Source organism: Triturus cristatus, chromosome 3_2 (assembly GCF_964204655.1).
Source record: "Triturus cristatus chromosome 3_2, aTriCri1.1, whole genome shotgun sequence".
In the NCBI taxonomy this organism is placed as follows: domain Eukaryota; kingdom Metazoa; phylum Chordata; class Amphibia; order Caudata; family Salamandridae; genus Triturus; species Triturus cristatus.
Window position 1 is genome coordinate 350618696 of NC_140584.1, and position 13871 is coordinate 350632566.

The window sequence follows — 13871 nt, forward strand, 5'->3', positions numbered from 1 at the left end:
CAGAGAAAAGTACCAACTGTCTTGATCTTGAATACATGGAAAGAATGTTACCAATGGCAAAGCCGCGTCTGTTTTCTACACACACTTCAGTCACGTGATTGGCGGTCCAGTAAATTATCAACAATTTAAAAAGGACTCTAAGTGATGGTATGGTCTTATTTTTTCGAAATGTTAAAAACAAAGCTTTATTAACACCATTTCTGCTATTTCATTGCAGGACCTCATTTTCTGGAGTATCTGAAATGGACGGTTACAGAAGATTGCCAAGTCTTGATAGACTGCAAGGTAACATTTTAATTTAAAGGTGCAGGTGGGAGAATACAACGTCTGGTCTGACACAGGCCGGAGTTCAGCCTAAAGGCTGTGAGTTACTTTTTATTTCCTTCTGCCCCCACTAGCTCTCCAATGGCTGCTGATATGTGTCTGCTCTGAAGTTGCATCTCAAATACACCTCCGCGTTGACTGTCTGGGATCTTTACTCATGTACATCTTGTCCCCTCTGTGTCTCGATTTCCTGCTTTTCATTCCTCCTTGGATGCATCCATAATGTATTCTCGATGTGATTGCTTGGCATTGATAAAGTACACTGATGACCCCAGGACAAGCCTATATAAAATTACAGAAACAAATACATAAATAAATGAGGTCGAAATGTTGGCATTCGTGCTCTAAAGAGAGCCTTGTTGACGAGTAGCAGCTAAGGGGCGTGGCTTGTGGTACCGCAACTAGCCACGAGAAGTGCCAGATTGTAGCAAATATCATTTAAAATACATTATTGCAGGAGTCTTCAAACTGGGGTGATCCCAGGAGAGGCGACAGGCTCTGGCAAAAAGTATTGTGCTGATAACAGTGCTTTGTATTAAGCTGAAAAAACGTGAGCAGCGCAGCGTGGTGTACTCGGTAGGGTAACACACATGAAATAAGGCATTGGCAGGCATGGTGCTCACTCACCATAGCGCAATCGGAGTTTAGGGGCTGTACTTGGTTTCATGACATATCTTAGTTTAATTTAATTTAATTTCACTTCATTTGCTATAAGTTCGTTCATGTTATTCGGACGTGAGGGTCAGAATTATAGTCCTGACTTACGGATCTTATCACTATAGTATGAGGAATATGACTCTGTATATGTCTGTGTTGGGGGCGACTCCACTATCGACTTGCCAGTCCTCAGGTCCTATGTGTCTGTTTGTGTGGGGATTGCACATGTCATTTATTGTCATTTATTGTCATTTATTGTCATTTATTGTATGTCTTTGTCATCTTTTTATTTCTTTCTCAATAAAAAAAGATTTGAAATAAAAAAATAAAAAAAAACGTGAGCAGCGCCAGCCTGCTCTTTAATGGGCCATCACTAACATATTTTGCTATTTATATCCTAGCTGGGACAAGGTGTCAAAAGGGGAGGGACTCCAAAAATTCTTCAAAACCCCACTCCCACTTCTAATAGTCACACTGTGGATACTTGCACGTGTTAGTAAGGCCTGCCTGACCAGAATAGTATGTTTGGCAATCATGTATTGGATTGCATTGTTAAAAAAGTAATTGAACATAATTGCAATGTCTAAATATGTATAGACATATTTAAACATTGCCAAATTAATAAAATAATTGTGGAAAACTCAGAGGGGGGCCCGAGGATTTTTTTTCCAGTGGTGGCTGGGGGCAGTTTTAAAACATTTGAAGAACACTGCATTATTGCAATGGGAAAGGTCAATTTTGAATGGGTTTATAAATTCTTCCACCATAAGTGCCATGGGCTACAGTTCATCTGAGAGGTGTGTGACGAACTGTTTTCTGACCTCTACAAGGAGGATAATGGTCCCAAAAAGAGAAACACTTTGCTAAACGGCATGATTTCAGATATTTTTTCCAAAAGCTTTGGAGATTTTTCAGTAAAGAGTTTATAAAGCGGGTAGCAAGTACAGAAAAGGAGTTGACTCTCAAACGTAATGTCGTAAAAGAATGAGAAACAGAAGGACAGAAAAGGAAGAACAAGACGGGCGGGATGGAACATAAGGTGAAAGCAAGGAGGTGTACCAATTAAGCAAATTTAGTCCATTATCATTCTTGAAGAAAATCCTTTATTCGAAAGTTTGTGAAAAATCAAAGAACAACCAGCCAACGCTTTTCGTTCCCAAGATACATTCCTGGAACTTCGTCAGGGCTGTAACAAATAAAATAAAGGACATAAACTGACTGACAAACATGGCTCATGACAATCAATCAGTCAGGGGGATTATAAGCGCACTACGCACCTGTGGGGGTCTCCAGGCGCCTGGGGGGTCAGCAGTTCCGTATCAGTCGACGACGAAAAATAATGTAAATCGTTAAATTAAAATTTGAATTTCAATTCTCATTCAAATGGCACTTAGGACACATAATTGAAAATCGAACTACAATAACAAAAACGAATTGAACCAATAAAACCTTACTGATGACTGGACACAACCATTTAATTTAAAGGAAAATATAAAAAGACACACAATAAATACCACATTAACAACTAGATATAGACACATCAAATGTAAACATAGTTTTTAGACTCATATGAAAACGACAGTTTTAGTTGTGTTTTCATTAATATTATTTTATTATGGGAGGGTACATAACACGCTGGTTTAACCTTAACATTCTGAGGTGATTTGCCGGGGAGCATCCAGGGCACAAGACACCGCACTTTGAATCGAATGTAGTTCTTCCCAGGCAGCAATAATAGAGGGTCGAAAAGAGAATATGGTGTGAACTATCCTGCAGGATACACCATTGAAATTTGGCATTCTTGCAGTTTTACCATCTGATATTTGGGGAGGCCACAATAAGGCCAGTTCACAGATTCCCGACCTACATTTACCCTTTTTACCTCTACACCCTCCCAGTTAATAACGCTTTATATTGAGGTTATAAGTTTGTATATTTATCATTGTGGGAATTGAAACTATAGCACTACTGTGCCAGTTGAATATCCTGTTACTCATCAAAAATCCACATACCAGCATCTATTTTGCTGAGCTATTTAATTTCAGGATTCCCTGTACAGAAATTGTTTTGTTGCAACACGATATTCAAATGTTGGCAAAACCTGCAATATATTTTTTTTTAAACTCTGAAATTGAAGTTAGGCTTTGCAGAAATGTGCACATGTACTACCCTGAATAAAATGGCTTCCGGGCAAACTAGAGTCATGAAACCTGTGCGTATAATAAAAGCTTTAACATACCTAAGACCAATATGAAACATCCATATTCGATTATACATCCGTACACACATGATTTATAAACAACAATAGCGCTGAAGTACATAATATGTAATTATGTTTTAGAAAAGAACTCCCTGGATGGATCTTCTATGTTTTTACATGAAATTTCTAAAGCTCTCATCTTTCTATTCTGCTTCACTCTCCTTGGAACATACCAGTGGATAAGTGGATATATTTTTTGGTCTAGGAGACCTAGGCATGAAAAGTCTTTTTAATATGTCTGAGGCCCTCAAGGGAACTAAGAGGGAAAAAATGCATGCCAATTGCTGGCACAAGGTGCATGGATGTGTGGGGGGCACTACATGTGCCCCCCAGGTCACTTGACAGTGGTCCACGGGGGACAGGGGCCCTGCTTGGGGCCCCCAAAGTCCCTCCCTGTCTGCCTATTCATGACCGTGGGACTGTCATGAAGAGGCAGTCGGAAAGGGATATCCTAATTCTTATGGCGGTGCCTGCGCATGCACCACCTCCATTTGGAATCCAACCGCCGTCCCGATGGGATCTTTGATAATGTTGGCGGCGACGGTCTCCTTCTTCCCTCCTCCCCCCCCCCCCCCCCCCCGATATTATCACTCGGACTGCCTGCATCATAATGCAGCAGTCAGACCGATGCCCTGGATGTCAGGCGGATAGCCACTGACGGCCTCTCGGTGGCAGTCCGCCCAACATCATAATCACGGCTATGGTTCTTTTGCAGTTCATGTTGCTTATTTTTTAGGTCCTCTGATTTGTCTAGTAAAATATCTTAAAAATATATCATTCATTGCATTTATCTGTTTGTGGTTCTCAGACCTCACTTGTGGTTGACTAAATTGTTTGTTTTTTTGCCTGAAATAAACACTCTGTCATTTTGCACAGCTTCCTGTTTGCAGCAAATTGCTATCTATTGAATTACAGTTTATGACACACCATGGGGGAAAGAACAGCAAGTTCACAGTGTTAAATTTGTGCCGATTGTTGAAAGTTAAAGTGGTGGGTACGGTACCAAGCACTCATTTGTGGGGCCAATGAATACATTTCATCATCAGACTTTGTCAGAACGAGAGAGAAAGGCAGTAAAAGGAGTTAGGACAAAGAAGAGAAAGATTGGAAAACAGTGTTGATGGGGTAATGTAGGGATGAAAAATAACTTGTAAGAGTGAGCTAAAGAGACACAAGTGCATTGCTTAATTTGAGCCTATGGTTTATGGTGCTCAGTATCTGCACTTAATTGTCAGCATCTGCCTTTTACAGTTCACCACATGGCGGTGTTGTTTGTCAAATTTTGAGATGAGCACAACAACAGTTGTTTAGAAATTCAATGTATATTAAAAATGACTAAATACCTGTGGCTCAACCATTCTTGTAGCTTTGGGTGGCCTAGAATAGTCTGAATTGTCACACTTGTAGGAGGGTGATGGTTAGTAGTTGTGTTTTTACTATCATTGGCAGCACTTGCAGGGACAATGAGTGGTGCAGGATGCTGTGGCCTCCTTACGAGAGCCCTGGCACTTATTTTTATTTACAAATTAAGCACTGTGAGTATTTTGTTGTTGAAGAAAGAGATTTGAAGTGGAATCAAAATTAAACATCTTTGGTAGTTGCAACCCTGGTATTCAGCAGCACTGGCAGAGGGTTCTTAAGAAAATCTTGGGCCCATACTCTTATTTTTTTTTTGCCTTTTTTTGTTTTTTGAGGGCCTTTTTGTTTTTTAATAGTAAGCACTGGGATTCCCTTAATCAGAGTTTGACCTAACCAATGACCAGACTACACAGAGAAGAGCTATGATTTTCCTCAAAATCTGAAGGTTAAACACACTGTCTCGCAACCACACAGGGAAGCTCTGAAACTGTATTTGAGAAAATGTCCATCGTCATGCGTCTGATTTATACAAACTGAATTAGAAGTGGCAAAAGCACGGCAGTGATTGCATAAACAATCTATTATATGCCAGTAAATTGAAATACTGGAAGCTATTATACATTTTCTGTGACTGCAGCCAAAAAGGGATTCTGCTACAAAGAGTGCAAAAATTGATAAGATCTTTAAACTATGAGAAGGATATACATTGCTTATGGAGAATAGAACTAAATTGATTTATCTTTGATATGAGTAAAGCTGAACAAGCAAAGAGGATCAGTTGTCCATAACCAAGAGAGTGCCACAGTACAAGCGTAATGGTGGAAGATCTATAGACACTCAAGGCGTTGTAACATACTCTCTCTACACCTTGATCCATATACAGATTTACTGACATTTTTAGAAAGGTCTGAAAGGTGTTGTTCCAAAGTGCCCATGGACCCTTCCACCATCTGAATCTTTTCCAGCATGTGCCAGCCATTCAGAGTGGTCCCTCATGAAAACGAGGCTTGTCCCTAGCACATCGAGGACGGGCTGACCATTCTGCCCCTCAGTGGGCTGCAGGCTAGGGGTGTTTTCAGAGAAGGATCGGCCGCCATGGCCCAACTATGCCCCAGTGACTCAATTGTGCAGAACATTCCTTTTTATTACATGTTTGAATGTACAGTGGGTTTCATGTTCTTGTGGGAAAGGAAAACAGTGTAAATAAAGGAATGTTTTACAATAATCATATGCTAATTTTTGCATTTGAAAGGCAAATGGTCATAACCAAGAAGTCCGAATATACTAATGGATCATGTGGTTGCGAAACGTGATTCACAAAATCACAGGCTTCTTGACTGCGAAGTCCACAGTTGCAATGTATCAAATGCACACTGCGATTCACAAGAATCTTGGTGCGTTGCAATGTATGCTGTGTGGTTCATTACTAAATATTGAGGAAAGAGGGCATGGAATAGGCGTCCTCTTTAATGTTTCATAATTTAATGTAAACAATGGTTTGCGACTGCAAATACGGTTGCAAATCATTTATTGGATACTAGCACGTGATACCAATTATTGAATGTGGCTGTCGGCATTGAGGGATCACACAGCAGTCCAGTATCCTTTGCTGCCATTTATCATGCCATTTAAGAACCAGTGATTGCAATAAAAAAATCCCAAAAATCTGAAGTTCCACTATCCCTCGTAGACCTAATCCCTGCATTTTCTTCATTTTTGGTTGGGATTCACAAACAGAATTTTGCCTCAATAAAAATAATGGATCAGAACTCAGTAAATCTTACTGAAAGTCCATTTTGATTTGTGATGGATTAGTACAAACCATCAACTGTACAAAAATACTGACAATTTTTCACATCATTACTTTATATGTCAGGCCCAACATCTTTTTAAAAATGTTTTTCTCGGTATTTGTTGGTAAGTGAAAATTCTGAATGAGACAAAACTGGTCTTCTCAATTTAGATGAATCAACAGCAACACCATTTCAAGCCTCACACAGGCAAACTTGTGGGGCATCACTTTCATCTTTGATTGACAGGACCAAATACACCGAGACTAGCAACCATCTCTGTATCTGCATCATAAGAACAGAATCAAATATTGTGATATGAATGAATACATATTTTATTTCACAATCAGCAACGATTTTATTTCCTTTCTACAGGTAACAAACACAAAAAAAGAAACAAGCTTCAAGTGGTTCTTCAACTCAAAGCCCAACGCAGACGCTCAGTACGATGCCCAGACTGGAATAGGAACTCTGCTCATTAAAAAGGTAAAAATAAACTCTACCAATCACTCCAGTAATCTTAAAAGCAAACATCAATATCCAGCATTGGTCAAGGAGAGTGGATCCGTGCCGGATTTACAGAATAACTACATAATGTGTAATGATTAGCCTTTAATTAATTTTAGAATATTGGAATGTTGAGCGCGCCGTTGAAAACAATGAAGTGCTTTGGGCTTCTAATGGCTGGTAGAAGCACGCAACATTAACATTCAAATGTTTAACAAAGGCCTCATGGAGTCCGAGACGGGATTGCAACCCCCTCGGGCTCCATGAGGCCTTTGTTTTACAAACTAGAACATTCTGCCGTCTAGGGGCGGAATGTTCCAATAGCCTTAGAGCCCTTCGTAGCGGACTCTACTGGCCATTAACGTCCTGCTTCCTTGTTAAAGACTCTCTTCGAATGCTAGAGTGGGCCTTTAATGGCTGCTAGAGCCCGCTATGTCAGGCTCTAAGGCTATAGTATATAAATATTTCTTTTGTGGATATTCTCAAAAACTGACATAGGTTTGGCCCCTTTGGATCAACGTTGCACGCTGCTAATATAGAATTATCTTTCTAGTATCATTAAGGTAACTCTAACATCAAGCTTAATGTAGATACAGGTTTAAGACAATTAATTAAGTCATTGAGCTGCAAATGTAAGCATTTACTGATTATTCACGCTGACTATATTGAGGCACAGTGTTACAACTTTTTCAACAAGAACCAATGATTGGCCGGATAGAGAATCAGATCTTCCTTTGAATACTTTGTTAAGATGTTTATTTCTTACTGGATGTTGTTTATTTATACTGCCACACTTTTGCTCCGGTTATGATATCCATGGAACCGTATACTTCTTGGCGAGGTAGTTACCGATCTGCCTTTGTGAGACTAACTTAGTTAAATTTATTGTCTATCCAGAGATGTTGTGATTGGGGGTGCAATAGCCTACCTCCCAATTTGGGATAGGGGATCATGATGGGCCTTTGCCAGTTATCATGCAGGCAAGTCTGATGATCCCACAATGTTTGCCATTCAATGTAAGGATAATGCATTTTTAACTTACACATACATTGTTTGAATTACATGGGTGTTATAGGACCAACACCGTAGACAAACACAAAGGATTCCATAGCCACATGAAAGACATTAAGATTTAGCCACTGCTACTCACCCCTTAGCACTGGAACCCAATTTTTCTCCCATATAAGTCTCTGGGACAATATCTTAAATAAATTTGTCTCTTACCTCACATTAAAGTCTAAGAACCTCATTACAAGTCCGGTGGTCCACGGACCTCCAGGCTCGCGAGGGCATGGCGGTGGCGGTCTTCCGACCACCCCATTACGACCAAGGTGATCGAGCAGCCCTGGGACTGTCGCAACCGCCAGCGATCAGAGATCCCTGGCGGTGGCATGGCAGTCTTGGGGCCGAAATATGCTTTGCGGGGCCGCTGCAGCCCCACGACGCATATTACGAGTTTCCTCACTGCTACACTTTTTATGCCGGTGCGTCCACCATGAAAAGTGTGGTGGTGAGGAATTAGAGGGGGCTCTACAGGCCCCCCTAGTGCCTCTGCGCCATGGGATGCATGCAGGGGAGCATGTGTTGTGTCCCCCTGTGTGCATGCACCTCAGTGCCTGCACGGCATGGACTGCAGCAGTCCATGCCGTGCAGGTACTGATTTTGAAGTTCCCATTGCGGTGCCTATTTCATAGGCACTGCTGTGGGAACGCCAAAGAACCGCCCATCAGAGAGGAGAAATACTCCTAATCTGGCGGGCAGTTCAACCACAGGTTTGGCAGTGCAGGAGCGAAACATGCGGTATAGAAAGTCTCTACTTACCTTTTCGTATTTTGGCCTTGATATTCTAGCCACACAATTTTGTGCTATTGAGATTCCCATTGCGATATTCCGGGAGCGCACCCTTTTTGTCAGTGTTAAATAATTTGGCCCACTGGCTGAAGAAATGGTTGACCAAAATAAAATCTTCTGATTATGCAGTGAGAAAACATTTGGCCTTCCCATTGCACTGCTGCCTGCTTACACTCCTATACTTTGATAGAGAGTTGTGTTCTCAAATACCAAGTGAGCAACCTCCAAATTAAATACAGCAAAAGTAACCATTAAGCTCTGCTGCACTTTAGAATCTGTTAGCTGGTGATGGTGTGTAAGATGTTGTGAACGGTGAGATTTTCAGACGAAGGTCCACAGTGAGCTACAATCCCAGAATTGACTGGCTTGCCATCACCATACCACATATGTGCACAGAGTTAGAATATCCAGCCTTACCAGTAGAAAGGTGCATGCAAAGGTCTGTTTATCAGCAGAAACCATCCACAAAAGCATGAACACCAGATCATGAAAGATTTTCCCTAAAACTCATACTTCAACAAGAAGGAGTAATTATCCATATGAAAAAACCTGATCAACAAACTGAAGCAATCTGGGTTAAAGTAACACAGCAAGCTAATAGACTCAAGAGTCTAGCGAATGAGAAGACTGAGACATCAGAACACAATAGCATTCTTGATATGAGGCCACAATATGCTTGGCAGGGCCGCTGTAATATTTAAAAGGATTAGCCCTGTTTGTGCACCAGTGCCTAGGCGCTGAACAACGTGCCTAAGTCCAGTTTTAAAACAAACTCTTGAAAGTATTCTCAAACAAGACTCCGGGTGAACACTATTTGTTGCCGATGTGTTCACAGCTATTTCATGTGGGAATGTGCTTCCTATATGTGATCATACACAACCATACCTATTATTTATGACCTTCACACATAAATTGAGAAATATGGACGTGGTCTGCTGGCCAGAGCTGCTGACTTTAGATCTGGGGGATCAGGTTTGACTCCCAGCATTGTTTCATCATTCTTTGATTTAGGGATTGTTCACTTAATCTCCCATGCATATAATAAAATGTATCTGATCTGATTTCATGTTATCTGATGCTGATGTAAAGTGCTGTATATAGTCCAGATAAAATGCACCATTCAACAGTGGGCCTCATGTCATTGTTTTAACACAGAAATCGATATCAAGCCTTACCCCGTGTTCTGCTGCAAAAGGAGTTATTCGAATTTGCTAATATCACTGGTATCAACACCAAGATTATTTACCAGCTTTGTGATATTTGTGAACGGCCAGCACCCCACTCTGAAAAGTGTATCTACTCCAGACTCACGTGCAGTTCCACGTTTATGGGCAGGTCAATATCTTGGCCATAGTTTGATATCAAAGGGCTTGGTCAAGGTTGTGACATTTACTAACAATTACTGTTATTACATTTCAAATGTCCCCCGCCTCATGTTAATTAAAGGTAGATTGGTTGCGATCGTTTGTCATTCTTAGAATGGTGTTGTGGTTCCAAACGTTTGAAAAGCACTGATGGAGGGTATTTGAGTGTTATAAAAATTAAACATTTCACTGGCTTTCATTTCCAGCCATACACTGAATTTAAATGTTATAGCATTTTTCATATATTTGCATTTTTCAGTGGTACTGAAATTACTAAAATTATATATTTGTTGTGCTTTTCTTATTTCATGTAGTTTGGGCCAGAACATAAGGGGATATTCAAAGCCACTGTTTCAGACAACCGGGGAGAAGATGTCAGCGAACTTGATCTCACCAAAGATGGTAGGATTGCATACATGGTGTAATAATAGCATACTCTATGTAATATTGGCGTGCAGGGTGGATGCATGGACTAATAAGAAACGGTATGGGTCTGCCATCTTTATGTGTTGATCCCCACAATTTAAAATGTTTAGAATCTCAAGATCTCAAGATCTACTTGGGGTTGTGGGCTGAGGGATTTTTAAGAGTTTATCACATTTTCCTGTGAGCTCCTGTACTAGTGTACCCTAGATAAACAGGGCATTGGTGTATCTAAGGCCTACCAGGGGCTGAAGCACGTATTGTGCCACCCCTGGCCTGGCCTAACAATTTGACACAACTGGCTGATCACTCAGCTGGGGTAAGTTGGTGTAATCACCTCTTACTTAGGTGTAGTATACCTATACCTAACCTTAAATGGGACACATATTAACCTATAAGTCACTCCTATGGCAGGCCTTAACAATCCTGGAGGCAGAGTGCTTGGTTTCATGTGAGATGGTGCTCTGGCATGAGCTGAGCCTGTCTGCAGTGACCGGAACCACTTCCTTTTACTGTTTCCAGATATCGCCATACCATATACTCTTAAGTGCATTATGAACCTCGCGGTTAAATGCTATCTTTGGTTTGGCTTTATCAAAACATGTCGAGTAAGGTGTCATACGAATTGGAATACTAACCCCTCGCCAATTTTGGCGACGGGGTTAGCATTCCACCCTTCTAGAGGGACACGACATGTACAGTACCTGAAACCCGGGTAAAATCAGACATAGCCTCAGCTCCACAAAATGGATGCTGCCACCACAGACACAAGTCTGCCCTCCTGCTGCTGGGAGTCCTTCCAGCTTGGGAGACGTGGACAAAGGGTTTCCTGCCAGGGGAGGTGCGAGCACCACCCCAGACAGGATTTTGTGTATTGGTCAGGTAGGGCTTCAATAGAATCAGACATGCCTGAGGCTCACAAGGAGCCTCGGTGCATATGCCAGTTCAAACCGGTCCTGGGGCACACCAGCCCCGGACCTGGGGCGAGCTGGACAAAGGATTGGGGGTGTAACCACCCCCCTTCCTGGTTCCACCCATAGGGAGGGACCTAGCAGGTAGTCCGGCCCCTAGAATCCGCTTAAAGGTAGGAGCTGTGTCCTAAGACTTCAGACATCCTGGAATCAACTTAACCACAAGAAGAAGACGGGAACTTCGACGCTCTGCTGCACAGAGGACTGAAGGAAATCTCCCCTATGGTCAGGGAGTGACCATCTTGCTAACGCAAGCACCAACCAGCTATTGAACGTCTGCTTTGCCGCCGCCTCCTGCCGGAGCCCAAGCCCAGAACCCAACAAGACCTGGACCTCCAGACCTCTCACAGCCCGATCCACAGTCCCTGCAAAGAAGGAACCCGTGGAGGCACCGAGACACGTGGAGCCAGCCATCTTGGAAGACCGACGACAAGCTGCAAGCGCGACAACAGAGGATCCCTCCAAGTTGTGCTTTGGGTCCTGAGAAGCCCAATACCCGAGCAGCATCTGCACCAAAGGTGAGCCCTCCAGCATCTCCACGATCTGCGTGGGGCCCCTCTGCATTTTGCATCTCGACGCGCCTGCCCGGTCTCTGGCCCGTTGGCTAGTGGCCATTTTGGCGACGAACCTTGAAATCTACCACACTGGTCTGGTTGCTCCAGACTGGCCCCTGCTTCCCTCCAAAGGAGCAGCCCCTCTGACCTTGCTGGTCAGAGTAATCAGCTTTCTTCATTCTTCACGACTCCTGCTTTTGCCAAGGCTTGTTTGCTTCCATCGAGTCGCCGACACCGCCGACAGCGAGAACCTGCGTAAGACAGCTCGTGAGCCGACTCCTGGATGTCGTCAACCTCCAGGGACCACGTGGCTGCGGAGACAAGCTACCCCTCATCACCTGTTTGCACCCGACATCGCCTGGTACCTACCTGGTGCCACGCCGGTCACTGGCTAGTGACTGTGAACACTGTCCCCTCTGCTTTCAGGTCTTCTACAACTGCGATCCACCCTTGGATCCAACGCAGCTCTTCCGGACCGACCGCCTGCAGCATCTTTGTCATCAGGCTCCATTGAATCGATAGAAGAAACCCGACGCACTTCGAGACCTATGCACCCGCTTCCTGTGGGTGAGGTAACGCTGGCACTCCGGTGCCCCAGTGTAGAGAAACATCTCTAGTGTCTGTGTTTTGAATCTTGAGATCGTAGTCCATCCAGAAGATCCTTTCTGCAGTAACTTTTAAACTTTTACGCACCCATTGAAAACCTATGGGAGCCCGCGTGTGACTTTACTCACTGCACACGCGACCCGTGGACCTCCTGGTCACTAACTAAAGTTAGCTCCTTGTAGGCCCAGCGGTTCTAGAGGCCCTAGGCCTTTTCCCTTCCCTGTTCGTGGTACTTATACCACTATTTTAGTATATGGTTTGAGTGGCCACCAGGGCCCATCCATATAAAGTGCAACTTCTGTGTATTATAACATTGTCTTGTTTAACGATTTGTGCTCCTGTGCTCATAAAGAGTCTTGGGGATACTTTGAGAAATAAATACATATATATTTTGAATATATATCTGTGTGGTGTGCTTTCATTGGTATAAAGGGGGATTACATTTGGTAAAACAGCCTGCTTAACACGCTTTAACGAGTTTAGCCTCAAAGACTGCTAAGCCTACGCTACCACTAGGGCAGCTAGTCCGAAAAGGTTGACTTACAACCACACCATAAGGGTTGCTTGGCATGGTACAAGGTGGTCACTTTAACTAGTGAACATCATATACCAGGCCAACTTCTTGCACCTTGGGATACATGTCCGATCAGCATTGTATGGGTACTTTTTAATTAAGTTCAAGAGCGGCTCGTCTCGGGGAAAAGAGGAGGGGTGGAGGAGGGGCTCGGGTAGCGGGGGCTGGGGGACCACAGAGACAATTTTTCTAGAGAATTTACCTCCACTCTCCATGATCGCGTCGCATCGTGCTCTTCTACTGACCTCTCCTTTCCACTGCCAGGCTGGCACAGGCTCTGAGCCTGCCCAGTGGCCGATCCTGAAGCTGCTCTCATCATGAAAGCAGCTTCAGGATTGGCCTGAGCGCTGATGATTTGTGCCCCAGGACTGTCTGGGAGCCTTTGCCTGCTCTCTCCAACCCCAGCAATGCAGCTGGGGTTGGAGAGTTGGTCACTGTGCATGTGGGTTTGGCCGGCACTCCGAACCCAGCCTATCACCACCCTGGCCCCGCCACACGCCTCAGCACAAGGAAAAATAAAACTATAATAAAATGGGTTTTAAACCTGTTTTATTATTGTTTTATTTGTCACACTTTTAAAAGTGCTAGCGGGGGCGACACTCCTTCGCCAGAGCGGAGGAGCCGCCACTGA

General features: G+C 43.3%; 1 protein-coding gene across 1 annotated transcript in view; it reads left to right on the forward strand.

Moving 5' to 3' along the window:
• MYOM3 (myomesin 3) overlaps positions 1-13871 on the forward strand; it is a 508088-nt gene that overhangs the window by 432406 nt on the left and 61811 nt on the right. Inside the window, exons 28-30 of the mRNA XM_085647857.1 lie at positions 218-285; positions 6766-6876; positions 10427-10514. Coding sequence (XP_085503983.1) covers positions 218-285; positions 6766-6876; positions 10427-10514 — 267 coding nt within the window. The remainder of the gene's footprint in view (positions 1-217; positions 286-6765; positions 6877-10426; positions 10515-13871) is intronic.